The sequence below is a fragment of the Haliotis rufescens genome, unplaced genomic scaffold (genome assembly GCF_023055435.1).
Source record: "Haliotis rufescens isolate VD_foot unplaced genomic scaffold, xgHalRufe1.0.p SCAF_4, whole genome shotgun sequence".
Classification (NCBI taxonomy): Eukaryota; Metazoa; Mollusca; class Gastropoda; order Lepetellida; family Haliotidae; genus Haliotis; species Haliotis rufescens.
In genome coordinates, this window is record NW_025964112.1 from 13,592,036 (window position 1) to 13,613,391 (window position 21,356).

General features: G+C 40.7%; 1 protein-coding gene across 1 annotated transcript; it reads right to left on the reverse strand.

Annotated features, from left to right (window-relative positions):
* Positions 1-827: 827 nt before the first annotated feature.
* On the reverse strand, positions 828-19,268 carry LOC124111384 (F-box only protein 38-like). Its single transcript, XM_046471082.2, has 13 exons — positions 18,981-19,268; positions 16,705-17,695; positions 16,120-16,255; positions 15,671-15,801; positions 15,215-15,391; positions 14,828-14,981; positions 10,310-12,851; positions 9,719-9,821; positions 8,683-8,849; positions 7,493-7,647; positions 6,345-6,448; positions 4,728-4,841; positions 828-3,900 (listed from the first exon to the last, which is right to left on the reverse strand). The coding sequence occupies exons 2-13, from the start codon at positions 17,621-17,623 to the stop codon at positions 3,722-3,724; spliced, it is 4,881 nt and encodes a 1,626-aa protein (XP_046327038.2). The 5' UTR covers positions 17,624-17,695; positions 18,981-19,268; the 3' UTR covers positions 828-3,721.
* Positions 19,269-21,356: the final 2,088 nt, after the last annotated feature.

Here is a 21,356-nt window from a genome sequence, read left to right on the forward strand (position 1 = left end):
CGCCATCATATAGCTGGAACGTTCCCAAATGCGACATTAAACAATAAACAAACAAAATCATACCTAAAAACATTAAAAGAAGGTACTTTTTGTTCCTCTGTCTGCTGCTCGACATTGTGGGGATAAAACAGGGACTGGGTCGGCTCAGACTCACTATCGGACTGGGGTGAGGATGTTAAATTGTGCATATCTCAGTGGGCTAGCACTATGAAACCGACATTAGTCCATTCATCATGCACACACATGGGCATGACCCCTGAAGATTCCGGGGTAGAATAGGTCTTCAGCAACCCATACTTGCCGTAAAAGGCGACTAATGGGATCGGGTGGTCAGGCTCGCTGACTTGGTTGATGCATGTCATCGATCCCAATTGTGTGGATCGATGCTCATGATATTAATCACTGGGTTGTCTGGTCCAGACTCGATTATTTACAGACCGCCGTCATATAGCTGGAATATTGCAGAGTGCGGCAACAAACAAACCAACAACAACATATGGACATATTCTGAAGAAATGTCATTTAAACCTTTGCTGTCATTCTGGACTTCACAACACTGGGATTCCTGTTGAGAACACAAGTCCCAGCAACTTAAGTGGTGACTAAATGGACTAGGAGGTCAGGCTAGGTGACTTGCTTGATTGCATTTCATCCTATCCCAACTGCGTGGACTGATGCCCCTGATGTCAATCACTGGATTTTCTGGTCCCGACTCGTCAATATTTACACACAGCCATCATATAGCAGCTGGCATATTGCCGAGTGTGTTGTTAAAACATCAAACTAACACATCACTCTGCAATATATGACAAAGAAGGTATTCATGGTACCGGTTCAAACAATTTATTCCCTTTGTGTTACAAAGATCAATGTTCATTCAATTCAGTTTCACACTCCGCACTATGTCACACACATACAGACAGCTACATCCCACCTCACCATTGAGGTCATCACGCCCATAGCACCGTCAGCTCAACTTGATACTGTAAAAGAACTTGGAAACAAATCTCTACTTGTAACATTACTTGGATGATGAGTGCACCAAGCCAGACACAATTAAGATGACAGAAATACCTAACCACTTGCAGTAAAACAATACAATAAGTCATAACAAACATACATCATAAACAAGCTGCACAAACATTTAAGACTGTCTCAATGGCTGTCATTGAGGCCATTTTGGAACTTGTTTGAGAATTTGTTCAGCATCATAAGCTCTTTACCAGAAAACAAGGGACATAATATAATGTCTTTTGACACAGAGAGTGTGGTTTAAGTCCAGTAATAATACCATGGCAGGGGACCGCAAGGGCAAGCTTGCACAACTTCATAACAACTTGCACAACAATCATGAACACCTTTCCTCTGTTTGATGTGCTTGCATGTGTGTGTGTTCATGTGTGCATGCATATATGTGTGAGTGAGTGAGTGCATTGTTTAAGGCTGCACTCAGCACTATTCCAGCTTTATGCCGGCGGTCTCTACACAATTTGTGTTTGGACCACACAATCCAGTGATTGAGACTGCGAGCACGCCGTTGGGCTACACTGACACGCAAATCAACCAAGCCATCGAGTCTGACCATCAATCAGTTTGGTCACCGACTAGTATACATTACTGGGGACCAATTCTAACTCGGAATCCCAGCAGGGTTTCCTCTGTAGTGCCCCATGCACCTTACTTCATGATATTCAGCATGTTCGAGGACTTCAATACTATGAACAAAACAAATTATTCTAGTAAAAGAGATTTTTACATCCTCAATTCTGAAATTAATACTTTGACCATGTTGAAAAGTCATAGTGTGATCATATCACATGAACATAGAGCTTATAGCATATCAGCGAGTGCTCATTGCAAAATAAATACTTACTAAAATGTATAAATAACATTGATTTTAGTTATCTACAAATAAATATCTATGTTCAAATACACCTCCATGGAAAGAGTTTGTGAAACAGATAGTAACAATGTGGTGCAGATTGACAAACTGAAAACACATTCACTGAGAGGGCTGCAACATCTCTCTGAACAGACTGAAATATTGTTGTTTCCTGTTAATTTGAGACCTATCTTGAGATTTTGATTCAATTCAACATGATACATTTCTACGAAAGAGCACGTAATTGCATTACAGCCAACTGAGAAATATGTATATGTGTGTTCTCCGTTAAACATATTACATAGATAGTAAATATGTGTGCCAATCAGAAAGTGATACTCAGGTAAAAGTCTTCACAGCCTGATCCATTCACTGTGTACATGTGTTAGTAGTAATAACCTCACAAATCAACAATAAGCCCAGCATAAGCTTTGATACACAAATTTCAGTCGGGCATGGAGTGAGTGAGTGAATATGGCTCTGTGCCACTTTAAGCACTATCCGAGCAATATCACCACGGGGGACACACATTGTACCCCTGAGGGGAATCAAACCCGGGCCTCTAACCACAAGGCTTCTCCACAACCCAGTAGGGCATAGAAATCATGTTACCAGTGTTACAAGTGACAAAATCAAAGGAATGTGTAGATTTTATCAATGCTAAACACCCTATGCCCCTACTGACCTAACTGCAGCCAATCTGACATCTCAGGAATGACAATTAGCACTAGTCCAACCAGTTTTGTTTATGTTAAAGGTATTTTAAAGGCTGGTATAATTTGAAACATTTTGGGGGTTATGCTATATGTTAGCACTATTTAGGCTTGGAGACGTTCTTGGTTAATTTACATCTTTGCATCTTCTAAATCTCTCTACAAACCACTTAGTTTTGGGCTTGAATTTCACTCATCAAATATGATTCACTGGCTGCATTAGAGATCTACATGAAATCCTGTTTATCCAGATTGAACAGTGAAATAATCCAGATTATCAATTATTGCATTAACAAATTGTCAATAAGAAAGGATTTAATAAAACATGAAAATACTTCCAAGAACAAAGGACAATTTCCCTATTATCATGATTATATCAATTTGTTTAGAAAGAGTCATATTGGCCTGTTATTACAGCTGGTTCCTGACATGCAGGTTACCACGGTAACAATCTCATAACCCTCATTTGCCATGTGTCAGGAACGGCATGAGTGTTGTTACTGAGGGGATGGATCATACAAAGATCACAAAGACCACACAACAAAACTGTCAGAAGACTTTCATATGGATCATGGAACTTCACGAGACAAAACATTTATCTGAGTCAAGTATGTGATACAGTCATGTGTGTGAGACACGGCCTATGCATGGCTGGGACATCTGATCATGTAAGAAGCTGACTAGCTGACCATCAGGTTTCATATACAAGGAAAAGGGTTCCTCAGGATCTGTCTCAATATGCAAGGTCTTTTCAGTGCATGAGACTGGTAATACACTGCTCTTAGCTATATTCCAGAAACATCATGGCAGTGGACACAAGAAATGGACTTCACAAATTGTACCCATGTGGTGATTCAAATTCTTCCTTTAACTATCTAGCTATTCCAAAGCCTCTTCAGACCATTCCAAGCCATGCAGTTGTCCCTGAGCCGCATGACTAAAGTCATGCCACACTTGAAATAAGAAGGCGCCCTGCTGACAATGAACTTGCTAATGCTGACAAGAACCTTGTGTCAATTTCCAGGATCACAACTCAAGGTCACTGTATGTTCTCCAGGATGAAGTACCACACAGTTCGTAGTCATGGCATGCTTGACATTGTATCAGCATCAGATGGTAACCATGGTTACAGGTACATGTCCGGTGTGGGTGTTCCCGTGACGTCGCACATGTTGACATAAACAATGACGGAGTAGCAATAGAGACTGACACTTTTGTGTCTCATCTCGGAGATGACATCCTGTAGATCCATGAGGCAATCCGTCATCACGTGGTGACCCTTCCGCCTGGGGCAGTAGATTCCCTCTGAAACACAAGGAAATGGATTACAGCTATGAGAGTCAGTGCTTGAGTGAGTTGGGTTAACGTCGCTTTCAACAGCTTTCAAGTTATATCATGGCATGTCAGCTTAATGTGGGAGAAAGCCCAGGATGATGCGGGTATGGTGCTTACAAACCTAGAAAAATAATGGGGTCAAAGCCACAATCATAGGTTTCTGGCGTGCCTAAGGGAAGCAACTCTGCACAACACCTTAGATAACCGAGTCACTGGTGCCCCTCCAGATAAAAGCAGCATTTTATGTCGTATATATTTCGATTGTCCGGAACGAAAGGTTTCTGGGTATCTGCAGTCGAGATAAGTGGGGTTCCGCTGTACACATAAGCATACTCATCATCATTAATTTATATTGTCTGTGTGTTTGTTTGTTGTTTGACGCCGCTCTCAGCAATATTCCAGCTATATGACAGTCGTCTGTAAATAATTGAGTCTGGACCAGACAATCCAGTGATTGACATCATGAGCATCGATCAGATTGGAGCCTGACCACCCAATCCTGTTAGTTGCCTCTAACGACAAGCAAAGTCGCCTTTTACGGCAAGCATGGGTTGCTGAAGATCTATTCTACCCCGGTTCTTCACGGGTCATTAATTTGTAACAAATAAGATGGCTTCAATCATGTGTAATAAGGTACATATACAATAATGTGCTAAAGGATATCATTATTCAGATGTGTGATATCTGGAAAATACACAAGCTATTTCTAACTGCATAAAATTGTTGACTGATGATGCAACCCATAATTGTCATCTAACAGGATTCTAATGTTGAATGCAACACTAAGAGACACCTACCTTTATAATCGTCAGGATGTAGGTCTGGGCTGTCTATGTCCGGACACTGACTGAGGTGGTCAAGCCAGGGGATGTCTGTCGACAGCGTCCACTTGCTGCCATTGTCATTGTAGCCTGAAACAGGGTTGTGTGTGTAGTGTCTGTCTGCAGACATCACAGCTAGTGGCAAGTAAGTCTGGGCCGCGTAAACCAGTGATTGATACCATGAGCAACGACCAACTCCTTCAGGGCAAGATCCTACATAGCAGGCCACACAGTGTAACCACTGGATCTTCATTTTAGTCAGCTTGAGTGAGTGAGTGAGTGAGTTTGGTTTTACGCCGCTTTTAGCATTATTCCAGCCAATATCACAAGGACGAGGACACCAGAAATGGGCTTTACACATTGTACCCATGTTGGGAGTCTAACCCGGGTCTTCAGCGTGACTATTTACATCAGAAATACTCCTAATATATATTGTTGGGATCCAGGATCATCATGCTCATATTTCACCTGAGGAAGGGGTAAGCATATACTATGGAACATTGTGTTCCTCGTAATAAAGAAGTTGACATGCATAAATTCTCTTGCTTATAATATTTACACATTTTCCAGCAATTTTTACACATTTTCCAGCTGGGTAATGATTTCAGATCACATCAACATGTTTTGTTCACCTGATCTTTATTGAAACACATAAACTTCTGTGGTCTGTCCTTCAGATAATGATAGTAAATATCTATCTCTACATAAAGAATGAATGTGAATGGTTTATGGTTTTCAGAAAATAAAAATAATCCTTAAATATTCCGCATCTCAAACACATGACCCCAGCAGTGAAATGCTACAATACTTAAAAACAATGTGATCCAATATAGCACACAGTTACTTCCCTTTACATGTTCACTGCTTTACTGTGCATCTCATGTGTTATGGTCATAGCTACAATAGGAGTTTGCATGCTTGTTTTGCCGTTTGTAAATTTGATCAATGAAAACATGACATTTACTATAAAACATCACTAGACATGATGATTTACAAACTCAATGGTATTTGTGTACTGTATTTTGTATGCCGGACAGTGTTTCGTACGCAGAGATTAAGATTACCTGTGAACATGTATTAGTCTTGTAAAAGAAATTTCATAGGAATTGATAGGAAGACGTTAAGACTTTGTATCTCCAATAACTAATTTTAGTTTCAAAGCAAGTTCATCGTGAGTTCATGTGATTTGCTGTTCTGATCATACACAATTTTGCCGAAATAAATATAAACAAAACTGAATGAAATCTCGGAGAAAAGTAATATAATTGATTACCAATGTAACTCCAGACACACAATGAACACTTTTTTAGCCAGATAGTGTAATAATATAACTAACTTGCGTACTTCAGTATGGATTTGTTACTTCTGCCGGCGTCCTATGCTCAGGACAACATCCTCGCATTGTGAAACAACTCCTCAAGGAATACATTAGGAAGGTGGGCCCTTTCCAAGGTTGATGTACACAACTGTATATTTGGTTTGAACACACAAACCCCACCCCCACAAAAAAAAAAACTACCAGCCCACACTTTATTTTCAAAAGCTATTGCCTGAGAAACAGTTCTTTTATCTTTTGAAGCCCAAGGGACCCACCATGCAAGATGTATGCATTTCTGTAGCATTTCTTCTCTTCATCATCGTCCTCATCCACTGGGAAGTTCTTGGCTTGTTCAAAATCCATGAACCGCAACAGCTCCCTGAAGAAACAATTAAACATGCTAAGTCTCAAAAATTGAAACTTCTAAAACAATGTGCTTTAAAAGGTATTGTCAGCAATTACTATTCATAAGGTCAAACTAAATTACTCCTTGTTTCATGGAAAGGATATTCTTAAATTTGCAAAAATGAAAAATAAAAACTGCCGAAAAACACATTAAAAAATACACTTTCATATCTTCATATTATATGTTTGTTGAACAAATTTCTAGAGATGTTCTTGAGAAATTGACCTCAAATGAATGTTTTCTATTTATTTAATTTTACCCACTGCAGCGATGTAACTTAACCTCAACCAGTTACTGGCCTGACTAGTGACAACATATTAGGACACCTTGGGAACAGAATTTGCACTAGCCTTCTGGCCTGAGGGGGGGGGGGGGGGGGGGCACGGGTGGCCCAGTTGTCTAAGGCGCTGCGATTCGCCGTGCAGAGTTGCGTCCCTTGGGCACGCCAGAAACCTATGATTGTGGGTTTGAATGAGACATGCATCACTTCAGGCTTTCTTCCCACATTAAGCTGACACGCCATGATATTACTGGAATACTGTTAAAAGCGATGTTAAACCCAACTCACTCACTCTGGCAGTTTCACTAATGTTAAATGTATCCCAAAGTCTGGTAGAATTTCAAACATTTTGGTGATGGTTCTATATGTATCACGTTTCAGGCTCGGAGACTTGGAAGGTTAATTTCTATCCCTGTACCTAACAAAAACTCTAAACTTCTACTAGCCCTTAGGAAACCTTTGACATTAGACAAGCTGATATGGGTTAGTGCCAAGATGCATCCCTACCCTACTGACCAAGAAAATTGTTAAAAAACAATGAATGTTATTCGTCTGGCATTCTAACTAAATAATGAATATAAACAAAATCTATTATTTTCAATAGTCCACCCTGGAGTTGTAACTGGTAGCATCCGTCCTGTTCAACATTACTCACTGAAAGTGTCTGTTGATCCTGGACGGTGTCGGTTACCATGGTTACCTATCACTGATTGAAGGTGACCTTCATGTCAACTTACATGTTGGTGCCACTAAACAGGTCGAGCCATGTGGCCACGCGGGCGCGGTTGTACATGGTGTGGGTGGGGTCGGGGCTGTAGTCGTAGATGACACACAGATGGTAGTCGATGTCAGGTTGGCAGAATAGCATGTTCTCAAAGGCAAACATGTCGAACTGCAATGACAGATAAAAAGGTAATTGATCATTTTAGGACAGCTTATGTTACCATGGTTACGGTGGCAAGAACGAAATCTAAGTATTTTCATGTATGCATAATATGATGAAACTCTTAATGTCCACCCCATCTGTGAGACATGTACATTCTTGTTTATGTCATCTGTGTGGATGCCAGTTCTTGCCATGAGATCATGTTGAAAACTAATACTTTGATCTATAAAAAGTATTTTTTCATCTACCACAATCCCTCAGCAGCTAAATTACACAAATCATACCACTGTGGCACACCAAGAAAGAGGTTAACATAATCTAGCCAATTAAATAGCTGAACCCCTGCTTGTATGCACAGATGAAAACACTGTCTATACAGGGCCACACCAAATTCATCTATCACTAAACAAACTTTGACTAGTGGATCCCCTGTTCAATGGAAATGGTTTCTTCCATTGCACATGGTATGCCAACCATCCCAAAGGCAGTATTCACACCAACTTTTGATAGTGAGAGGGACTTTGGTTTTATGCTGCTTTTAGCAATATTCCAGCAATAGGAAAACCAGAAATGGGCTTCACACATTGTACCCATGTCGGGAATCGAATCCAGGTCTTCGGCTCAACTTTTGTTAAGCTGGATTATCAGTAGTATGTTCCTACCTCGCTCATGAGACAAAGGTAGATAACTCTGTTTATCAGTAGCATATTCCTACCTGTCTCATGGGACAAAGGTAGATAACTGTTTATCAGTAGCATATTCCTACCTGTCTCATGGGACAAAGGTAGATAACTCTGTTTATCAGTAGAATGTTCCAACCCGTCTCATGGGACAAAGGTAGATAACTCTGTTTATCAGTAGAATGTTCCAACCCGTCTCATGGGACAAAGGTAGATAACTCTGTTTATCAGTAGAATGTTCCAACCTATCTAATGGGACAAAGGCCGGCATACAGCTGGAATAATACTGAGTGTGGTGTCAAACAAGAAACAAACATGGGACAAAGGTAGATAACTCTGTTTATCAGTAGCATAATCCTACCTGTCTCATGGGCCGAAGGTAGATAACTCTGTTGGTCATGCTGATCTGATCACAGACTTCATTGACGAGGTGCATCTCATCGATCTTCCGACACTGTGCGAATGACACCTTAGACAACTTAGGAGCACCACCTACTGTCACTTTCTTCAGCACGCGACAAGCACTTCCTGCAGATGATGGAATCAAGTTAATAAAAACTAACAATGAAGTATTGTGACAATAAAACAGTGAATGGGTGAGAGGATATGGTAACAGCAGCTACACCTGTGTTTGCTCATGGTGATTGTTCTTGCAGTTATGTAGAGACTGACAGTTCATGTTTTGAATATGTATGATGCAGGGCAATGGACAATACATTCACTGACAATCATACTGGTGAAACAAGAAACAGTGTAAATGAAGGGGTGATTCAAGGTTCACTGAGTGAGTGAGTGAGTGAGTGAGTGAGTGAGTGAGTGAGTGAGTGAGTGAGTGGGTGGGTGTGTTGGTGGGTGAGTGAGTGAGTGAGTGAGTGAGTGAGTGAGTGAGTGAGTGAGTGAGCGAGCGAGCGAGCAGGTGGGTGGGTTGTGTTGGGTGGGAGGGGTTTAACATCGCTTTGAACAGTATTCCGGTTATATCAGCTTCATGTGGGAGGAAAGCGTGCACGTGTCAGATGTTTACCACTTTGGTGAAACCCACGACCATGGGTATAGTGGTGAGACAAATCAAGAAATATAATCGGGCTAATCAGTATTCTAAACCCACGATGATAGGGACACAACCATTAGACCACTAGGCTACCTGTTCCCTTTTGTACCCCGGGAAACTGGAGACATTAATCAATGTCACAACACAATATGCTCAGAGTATGTGCGTGTGTGTGCATAACTGCACACTTCTTTCAGCAATATTACAGTCATATCAGGGCAGGAGACACCAGAAAAATAAGACATTGCACTCATGTGAGGAATCTCATCTGTGCTGAAAGCTTTTGAGTCTACTTGCCCGAAACAAGCTAAAGGAAACAAGCAAGAGCAATGCAAATTCAATAACTCACCTCGGAGTAGCTTGAGGTTTGGACACTCATCAACAATGATGTCTGTCACCCCGACCATGTGCAGTGTGACACATAGAAGACTCTTGGACCTTAGAGACAGCACCTGAGTGATAGAAATACATGTTTAAGTATAAAATAGGGGTATACAGCAAGTACCTAATGCACTTATATCACAAACTTACTGCACGTTAATGTAATTTGATTTCGTTTATCTTTTAATCAAGAAGATAACAGTCTTAGAAGAAAGTTTATGGCGACAATATGCATTGCATAGCAACAGTTTGTAATACAGCAGGGATAATTCAAGGGTGAGGCCTTGTGCTTTTAGCCCCTAAATTTGAAAAAAGGCCCATATTTTTGTGCTGTATGGGCAAGTGTGGGTGTACCTCTGGAATATTTGAATTTGAAGGGCCCATGTCATAACATTCCTAGAGTGAACCCTGATACAGCAACACAACCAACCCCAATGTATAAATACAAAACACTGTGTCCAATAACATGTATATGGGTTAGTATTTTTAATATGCTGAAATAATGCTGATACAAAAATAAACATAAAAACATGATAAATGAAGAATTGCTAAAGCTCACCTGAATATGGTCATCCTCTATGACTGGGTCACTTGTGCTAGTAGCTTTATCACACATGTTGGCTTTCCTCCGCGGTCCCAGTTTCAACCTCAGCACCTCTACCCTGGAACCGGATCCACCTTCGTGCACAACAGATGACTGAGACCTCATTTTTGTTGTCCTTTTCCCACAGCAGTTGCCTCCCTTTGATTTAGGAGGAGCTGCAGCAGCTCCTTGTCGTGCCTCTTCCTGCTCCTTCGCACGCTTTGTCGTCTCACGTATTTCATCGCTGACTGCCTGACAGCACTTGTCATGCATGTTTGGATTTGTCTTCACAACATTGTCAAGCTTCCTTCTCTTTTTCACAAGACCTTTCTTTTTGCCAGTCAGACTCTTCCCACGTTTCCTTGGCCTCATGTTGTAACCCTTTGTGTCTTCGTCTTTGTCTTCTTCACCAGCGTTCTCCTTCCCAAAGCCCATAGCCTCCACCTCCTCTGGAGTAAACAAATACATGTTGTCATCACCTGCTATTCTGGTGGCGGACAAGTCATTGTGATAGTCTTTAGCAATGTCATCTAGAAATTCATCTACTGTACGATTGTCGGGTTCACTTTCGACAGAAGCTTTATCCCAAGAGTTTTTGGATGTACTTGGTTCCGGGGAACTATTTTGTGAGTTTGTCTTCCTGTTATCAGATGGCTGTTTTTTCTTTCGAACTATTTTAGCATTGTCCACATTTACATTCACTGAACCTTCATCACTGGAACTCTCTGTTGTATCCCCTGTAGGTTCACGCTGACTGGAGGGACTTGATTTATCGAGATCTTTACGTGTCAAATGTGGCACTGAACACTTTTTCCTTCTTGTTGCAGGATCAGATACTGCACAAGAGGTAGTCCTCGGATTCACTGATTTTGGTACATTCGAAACAGGTTTCTTTCTAATGAGATCAACATTTGAATTTGCTGACGATGATTTCACTGTGCCAGACGAAGAAGCTACAGTTGAAGGTTGAGATGATTCAAGATGGCTACAAGTGCTCCCATGCTGACTGCCAGCAGTTCCTGAGGGTGAAGCACGAAGTGGAGCAATAGGCGACTCTACATGGGGGTCCTTTGAACAGTGCTGTTCAGTTGTTTTATCCCTATCTCGCTGTGCAGGACTCACCAACTCTGAGCCACGAGAAGCACGATCTGCACATTCACGTTTCTCCCTGCAGTTTGAATGTGACTTGTCACTTCTTTTATCAATATGTTCATCCTTGGTCCTTGAACAAGTTTTCTTCTTCTTTTTAGCTGGGCTACAGATGTGTTCTTCAGTTTCTTTATCTTCAGCTGTCTGTCGGTCACTAACATGAACTCTCCCTGCAGAGTTGCAGGGAACACTACTACACTGCTGTTCATTTTTCACACATGGAATTTGTTTTTCCTTCCTGTCCTTGACTACTTGAACACTAGCAGAAGTGGTACTGGTGGATGCCTTGTTTCCATGAACACTAGCAGACGTGGCACTGGAGGTTGCCTTGACTACTTGCACACTAGCAGACGTGGCACTGGAGGTTGCCTTCACTACTTGCACACTAGCAGACGAGGCGCTGGTGGATGCATTGACGTCCTGACCACTAACAGATGAGTTTCTTGAAGATGCCTTGATTCCTTGCACACATGCAGAATTGGTGCTGGAAGATGGTTTGATTCCCTGTGAAGAAGCAGACATTGTGCCTGACGCTCGTGATGTACTGGGACATGCCTCATCTAGTTCTCTCTGGGCTACAGACAATGAAGATGAGGACACAAACTTGGGTTCAGTAACCAGAGCCTCATCCTTGGTTCGAAGTTCAATGGCACTGTTACATTCAACCTTCACCTTGATCTTGCCGTCTGCTGGACTTTCTGTATCTGTATCACTGCCATTACCAATGTCAATATCAACGAGCTGGCAGGTGGACCTTGAATCAACAGATGGGACAATATTAACTTCTCTTTTCATACAGCTTCCTGAAGGCATTCCCCCACAATAGACCCGACTTGTGCTTGGCTGTGGGTTGTTCAAATCGTCTTTGCTTGATCCTGGCTTGCTGTCATCCTTTTCAGGCTGCTTGGATTTGGGCTGACTAACTTTCTTACTGACTTCTGCGTGCTCCTCTTCCTCATGGGATTTGTTACCTGCTCCCTCATTGGCTACCACTGCCAACATTCGAATGTCATCTCCAATATGATTGGCCATATCAATGTTTTCTTCATCCCCACTCAATCCATCAAAATCTAAGTCATCTCCATTATCAGAAAAATCATCAAATTCATCATCCTCATCCAATGGATCATCGTCAGGTTCAATGTGGGGATCAATGTTATCTGCATTTTGATTGGGTGGTTCATTGTTGTTAATGTCCCCTCCGTTAGCAGCCCTGGCCCCTGCATCTGGATTGTTATTGTTATCATCCTGATTCAGGTCCCCGTCGTCATTGTTGTGATTCCCACCATCAAGGTTACCAGCGTCGTTGCCGTTGTTCTGGACAAGAGCTGAGGATACACCCAACCCGGTGCCAGCACTCAGGCCAACTCTGCAACAAGGATTTAATGTGGATAAATGTTATTGAATAATACTGCCTACAGACAAAATGATCAATACATGTGCTCACCACTGTATCTGCATCTTCTCATGAGTCTTAATACTGGAATATTCATAACCATGATTACTTTCATATGCAACAAATTCTGGTTCATGTTTCAGTTGCAGGGGACCCATCCTATTCATGCCATGTCAGTAATATCGGGATAAAATAAGAGTAATTTTTAGTAATTGTACTCATTTTTCAGTAATGACTCCAGCTACCTGGCAAAGTTTGTTGATCTGTTTTTCATTCAAATTTCTATCGCTGTTTGCTATCGTGAGCGCCATCACTGCTGTTATAAGTAGTGCCCAGTGCACATGTCATTTACATATTGAGTGAGTGAGTGAGTGAGTGAGTATGGTTTTACGCCGCTTTTAGCAATATTCCAACAATATCACGGTGGGGGACACCAGAAATTGGCCTCACACATTGTACCCATGTCGGGAATCGAAGCCGGGTCTTCGGCGTGACGAGCGAACGCTTTAACGACTAGGCTACCCGACCGCCCCCATTTACATCTTGAATACTGTTCATGTATTTTCACATTCTCGCTCAGCCATACTCAACATTTTATGATATAAATTACAAGCTCCCTACAGTGTACTTCCAGACAGGATGTCATGTGAATCTTCAAGCAAATTACAAGCAATGCGATGAGTAACTCATGAAGATATACTGTATTTTTAACAAATTGATATATAATTTATTTTTTAATAGTTAACTTTATCACCATAATACCGTTAATTTTAGATGAAAATCGTAATGATTACAGAGAAATCGTAATGGTAGGCATCTGTTGTAACCATCTGTCAACACAGATCTGTCAAGAGAAAGGTAAGTGAGTGAGTGAGTTGGGTTTAACGCTGCTTTTAACATTATTCCAGTCATATCACGGCATGTCAGCTTAATGGTGGAGGAAAGCCCGAAGTGATGCAGGTCTCAGACGTTTACCACTTTGGTGAAACCCACGAGCACGGGTATGGTGCTGACAACCTAGAAACATAATCGGGGCGAACCGGGATTCGAACCCAAGAAAGGTAAGTGCACTGACTATAGAAAGAACTTAATATTACAATGTGCCCCAGTGTGAGTGAGAGAGGACAGGGTAAGCCCAAGAACTGTCCCTACGTCCTGCAGAAATATGCAACACCACTTGCCTTCTAACCATGGTAATCATTATATGACCACTATCTGATCCCAGGATTCCGTGCAAAGTGTGCTAACTGAACCCATACGAGGCCAACCAATGGCCAGTTGTATGAGCACCTACTTACATCTTGCAGTGAATGGGTTGAATGCTTTTCTTACTGTACAATAACACAACCAAAGTTTACTCATCAAACCCCCAAACGGAGTCCTTGAACAATTATCTGAACTCATGATAGTTATATAGGTTTGTTTTCAGGCAGAATTACACTCTGTACTTCATACTTTCTTATGATTATCATTTTTCCATTAGCATGATTACACTGGTGTCTCGTGAGTGTTGTAGTACTAGATATTATAACAGTTTCATACATTGTTGTATGTTTTGTCTCTTCTGTAGCATTCAAATGGAAACTGCACATGACAGGTTTGTTTGTTTGTTGTTTCATGCTGCACTCAGAAGTGTTCAAGCTATATGGCTCAGATCATAAACAATCAAGCGAGGACCACACAATTGAGTGATTGACATCATTGGCATCGATCTACGCAATTGAGATACAATTACATGCATCGAGCAGGTCAGTGGGCCTGACCCATCTAGCATACATGTTACGTCCTCTACTGCTTACGAAAAGCAAGACCAATTCTAACCCACATCTTCGAGGTTGACATATGATAGGTACCTGACTGGATTTCAAAATCTTAACTGTGGTCATGTTCCAGCAGTATTCAAAATAAGAGGTAAAATTTGATTTCTGACAACAGAAACGATTCCCCACCTAGCACATCCTTTCGGTGGCTCCCTGAACATGTATTCTAAGTGCAGCAGCTCAAGCTGGGGTAGGTGTTCAACGAAGCGGCAGAAGTCTTGGAGACGGAGAGCGTGACAGCGACGGAGATGAAGGTGTCGCAGGTGACTCAGGGTCTCCACACCTGCAGAACAGTTACCATAGTTACAGATCTCAATACACAGTTGAAAGTAAATTGTCCTTGGTTGTCCATCAGAGAAAGTGGTTTTAACATTTCAGTCTTCAATATTCCAGTGGTTGATTGGGTACATGGCTGACAAATCTAGAATTACAGTGTGGACAAATTTGAACATTCACTTTCGTTCAATGTTACAGCATATTGTTTCTCTGGAGGCCGTTTTCTCTGAATCAGCTTACCTGATGTGAACCATGACATGGGGAAATGGAGGTGCGGACAGTTGTAGATCTCCAGGTTGCGGAGGAAGGAGAAGCACTGACCAATGGCCTTCATCCCGATGTCGGTGATCATTGCAGGGTTCTCGGACACCTCTGCCAGGCCGTGGATCATCACCAGGTCCTCCTGGTTCCACTTGCCTGCAAAACACAGAAACATCAAACAGACACGATAAGACACAGACTGACAAAACACAGTAACATCAAACAGACACGATAAGACACAGACTGACAGAACACAGTAACATCAAACAGACATGATTAGACAAATGCGTGGATAGATGTTCATTATTGCTGATTGTGGAGTTAGCAATCAAACAAACAAACACAAATAAATGTTAGGAACCAACAACCAACATTTCACCATTTTAATTTTTTCTTTCCACTGTCTACTAAACACATTCCGTAATAGTTGCTTACCCGACTCTGGAAAGGGGTCGACATATCCAAGATGGAGAGTCTCGAACACAGGGAAGGTGACGTCAGCCATCTTGATGGCAGCAAACAAACTGTCCTTGGTGAGAGAGGGCTGGATACTCAACTCCTCTAAGCTGGAGATGGAATGTATAACAGTGTCACAGTCAACAAGGAATACAGTCAAACGTTCTATCAAAATTAATGAAAATTCCGTAGTTAAGTGAGAGCTGTTTTGCATCACACTCAGACCTGTCAGAAATGGTCAACATAATATCACACTATCAGTACATATACATGATGCTGTTGAGAGTTTGGACCAGACAATCCCAAACTAATTGTTGCTAGTGTGGGCAAAGATACCAGCCATCCAGGCATGAAAGACATATATTCAATCCAGGACAAAACTTTCTAAGAAATAGTTCAGAAAACTGAAGAGCGAAAGTATTCCTTACCAGTGAGCAGCTGTGATCATGAGGTAGCCGAGGTCAACTTCCTGTGCGTGTTTGCAGGCTCCGAACATGACAGTCTGCAGCTGGGAGAAGCCACTGACTCGCCAGCTGTCCTCCACGATGTGCTGTATCAGCCCCCCTGTGTACCACATGTAATGGCTATGTTAATATGGTCTGTAGTGATTTTAAGTCATAATTATCATCCCATGCATATGAAGATTTTTTTACAACTTATTCCAGGAAAGTGTACAAGAAAAGATATTTCCATCATCAAAACATTCATACTGGCCATACAATTAACAAGAGATCTTGGACCCTTATCAAGCATTTTGTGCCTTATGTTACACCTTATCCTTTGAATTCAAATAATAAATCTGTGGCCCATTTCCAAACTACTTCTTGGTAATTTGTCCTCATGCTGATAGCCCTGAAAAGAAATGTCATGGTTCTCTAAAAAACCTTCTTTGCTCCTTTGAAAGAAACAAACCGTATGTGTTACAGCAGTGACAGAAAATATATTCTGTCTCAAACAAAAAATCCCCCCACTCCCCCCATAGCAAATTGAATGGTCAGTCTGTAAGGTCTTACCAAGAAACGGAACTCTGACAAGCTCTAGCCGAGTGAGAGACCTTGCCGCAGCCAGGCCTGTTATCAGAGGCACATACTTCAGTGTGCTGGCGGGACCTGCACAGTTAGACATGACAAAGCTCTGCAGGCTTGGAACTGCAAAATCACGGAATGGATGCGAGTGTGTGATTTTTACCCAACGGAGATAAATATGTTTCACATGACTCATACGAGGTAGTTCTGAAATCACAACTCCAGACAAATGAAGGGACGTGATTCTTGGGTTAGATGTCAGAGTGAGTTTATTTGATGGATTGATTGGAAATGCACCATTTCTGTTTTTGAATATTCCAAGAATTTCCAAGCGTGGAAGATAATTCAAGATGGCTTCCATGAGGTTGATATCAGACACTTCCACTGCTTTAAGTCTTGGTGCTGATGACAAAGCTGCAACAATTCCTGGAATAGTCAACATGTCAGCACCACGTTGTCTTCTCTTAAGGATCAGCTGAGAGTGAAAACCATATATTGATGCAAGTTCCACACATCTTGATATGAGCTTTGCCAGCATGGAATCATTCAAGCTTGCAGGAATCCATCCATATATTTCCCCTTCAGTAAAATCAATTGACTTCCTAACTTTAAGATGCATTGAAACAGCCTTCTGAATCTTCTTACACTGTTGTTCCATTTTCAGCACATCTCGCAAAGGGAGGTAATTCAGTACATGACATATGATCTCGAGTGACAGATGACTAAAGAAATCTGAACTATTGAGAAAGGCTTGACTCTTTTCTCTTTCCATTTCGGCTGCTATTTCATCTCTTTGCCTCATTTCACTAAAACAATTTAATAGATCTGACAAAGTCATTTTTTGATGTTTCTCTATAAGGTTACTACTGTTACATGTGCACTCTGTAGCCATCTTGAATGATGTCATCTCAACCGGTTGCTGCTACATATACTGATGTTGACTAATTTTCTTTCTTCGTTTCATTTTTCTCGAGGCTGACTGCAAAAGATAATGTAAACTTCATTTCATATATGTATTTTTTGTGTAAGCATGGTAAGTGTACTTGGCAAGTACATATACATATTAGAATTACATTAATTGAACAGTTGGGCCATTTCATTGTAAATAAATAAAAAAAATGTAGGGTAGATCCTCTGAATTGGTAATATTTGAAACATTCATGAACAACCAAAAGAATATCAGAAACATCATCATCAAAATATAACCATCAAAGTGACATTGTTAAAAATTCAATTTCTTTGGGGATGTCATTGTGAAATTATTGCAGGAAATGAGAGAAACAAAGTCTTAGTAATGCATCATAGCTACTTGATAGTGGGTTTCCATAATGTTTACACAAGTAAATATATTCTATAATAGAATAATCTATGATTCATGAATTTTTATGTATGACATATTTATCAATTTGACTGTTCTATTTTCATTTTATTATTATTATCATGACTATACTATTGATAATTTCAACCTTTCTTTAAAGTTTCTACAAATAAATACTGATTTATATTTTCAGTAACACTGATTAAGGCCAATTCTATAAAATAAATGAAATATAGAATGATATGACACACATACCCTGACAAATAAATGAATTGCATATGTTACTACAAATATTTTTCTCCCCATAGAATTTAGTCAGTGAACATGGTGACAGTTCTTTTGACCTGTATTTTGGAGAAAAAAGGAAAACATATATAAACCTATAAATGTTGCGCTTAAGTTACTTTTGGGCATGGATTTGGTGCATGATAAATATGTACATTATTATTATTACAACCAGTGATAATTAAAACCATACATTTAAAACTTGTTTACTGTCAGTAAAAGTTACCCAAAAATTTGTTTTCATTATCAAGCACTTTATTCATGATCAGTTCAAATTCATTATATTTATTGGTACATGTCGAGTTTCACTTTCTTCACTATCAAACAGAAACTTAGGGAAAACATGTCACTTGAGCTTGTTCATCTGTATACAGGCGGTGACAAACACAAGAACAAAATATCGTTCGGGAATAAAATCATAACTTGCAATTGCATAGCGACATAAAAACCTAAAGATACGTATGTCAATGTAATTCTAGGAACATGTTTGCTCCGACAAGCATACGATTCATCAACATTGACAAAATGCAATATAAATACACGTAGAAAATATGGGTGTGGATGTATTGGAACTTAAAAAAACAGGGGTGCCAACAATTCTATTAGGTAGGAGTAATTTCGGTTTTAACGCATATGAACTTGACGTATTTATGAAACATACATTCTCTGGGTGCTCCGAGAAAGGGGTAGAGCGCTGGCCTTGGAATGGTTCTCTTTTCAGGGGCATCCTCCCGCAGTCCGTATTTTATCATGAGAGGTTTGATTATACCGAGGTCGAGAGCCGGGGAAAAGTAATAGCCCAAACTGCAAGTGATTACAGCGTACACAAATATTTTCCTATTCCTCTGCGATCGAACTGGGATACGCATCCTGGATCAGTTAAGTGAAAGGTCGTTCGATCAGAATGTCACCAAGTAAGCCGACATGTTGCAATTCAGCATGTGAAGACCATGCGTAGTTGCCATTGGTCAATATTCACGCACCTGCTGTTATACTGGTATTTGGTGGCAGAAACGCACGTTTATATAGATGGACCCCAGTCTTTAAAACATTTTACAGTACCACACAGTTTAAGAAAAATACAACACTAAAAAGACTTTGAGTGAATGATTAATGAGCTCCTTATTCGTGGAAATTTGGTGCATTAGCTTTTTGAAAACGTTCGCTCAGAGATAGTTAAAATTAGTAAAAAATTAACGTCGCATCGGCATTATTTCAGCCACATGGCGACGATGTTCGCACAGAGAAGACCATCAACAATTCAATTCATTTCGTTAGTGTATGTCATAGGCCCATGGTTAAACTCTTATTAGAACTGACGTCCTCAAAGTATTAATAATAAATATACTACGATGTGTCATGGCTTCATACATACATGCACATAGCGAAATGAATAATTAATTTACATTTATTTGTAAACAAAAGGATGCTAAATTTATGTTTGGTCGGATGCACACAATACATCCTTGGTAAGTTATCTATCCTTAACTTGTTTTTAAGTGAGCAGAGTAAAACAAATGATAGCTGTACTCAACATACCCAGCCTTACAAATGCAGCATAATCTTCTGTTTCGTGAGTTGTTAGTGTATTTCTCAGTTTCAATACACGGCTGATGCGAACAACATAAACACTGAGCAAGTGCATGCAGCTCTACATTGTATGGCTGTCTAAGATACAACTCCGTACCAAACGAAACCTTGAATAGAGAATAATATAAAGATGTACTACCCTATTCATGAAGACTATGCCAATCCTGATCATTAATTAATTTCAGAAGAGACATAATTACAGACAAAAAAAAGATTGAGGATAACTTATGCACAATAAAGATTTACATTTTGAGACTCCCAAAATACCGTAACCTATTGCCAGAAGCATCATATAATACTAATACTCACTATAGCGAGATTTGGACATACTCCAAAACTTGATGGACAAACCAATAATTCTGCTGGCACTATATATCGGCATCAGTCCGGACTATTACAAGCAGCCATACACACACAAACGTACATGTCGCCATATATAAGTGCAATAAGTGTTAAACCCAATTACCCCCCCCCCCCCCCCCCTCTACCCCCCCCCCTCTCTCTCTTTATACGGCATGACTCAACGTGACATCTGCACATCTATCACCTCCACCCAGCCGCTGTGAGGTGTTAAATCCTCCATTGTGTACGGTCACATACACCATCACCTACTTATAACTTCACAGCTTTTAGAATTGAATGTATAGTATATCAATTTATCTCGTGGTATTGATATATCACCGTTGATAGAGATGTGTGATTTCCGCATCTGTTGCTTGTTCCATCTGTCCAGCTCACCAGCGCAGAACAAAAACCGACTTCCCAATCATTTAGACTTTTTCAATATATTCGCATTTACTTTATGATGTATAAACATCTTTAGGTCCGACTATTTGAATTTTCCCGGTGGCTGGGGCGTAGGATGGTGACATTTCTGTTACAAGTCTTGTCCCTGCAAGGAGGCGGCAAACATTCTGTTTGAGAACCACACCATTTAGTACACCTTCAATTTATACTATCCAATGAACGTTATCAATATGCACAGAAGCGGCGCTAGGAAACGACCACTTGATATTCGGGTTTTGTGGGAGGGGTGCGTCAAAACGCAGCCATTGTCGATTTGCAATGTCTTTAACGCCATTGTTTTCACACTTGTTCAAAGATTTCATAGAGGAAAACAGTAAAGCAAAATGCACGTGCAAGTTATGTCATTCGTAACTCGTGGTTATTAGGCAAGCATAAGCCAATAATTTGTAATTCAATTGTGAACATTTTTCAAGTTCGAAAATACCGAGACTCAGCGCTGCCGATCGGAACATAGCCATAGGACGTATCCAAATAGGGGAATCGCAGTGTTCTGTTGCACCCCACTTCAACGTCCACCACAGCATAATTTGCCGCTTTTGTGACCCATACACACTGTTCAATTTCACTGCAGACTGTCCGAGAACCGGCCGACCAAGAGTTACCACCCCTGCACAGGATCGCTACATTCGACTGTTCCACC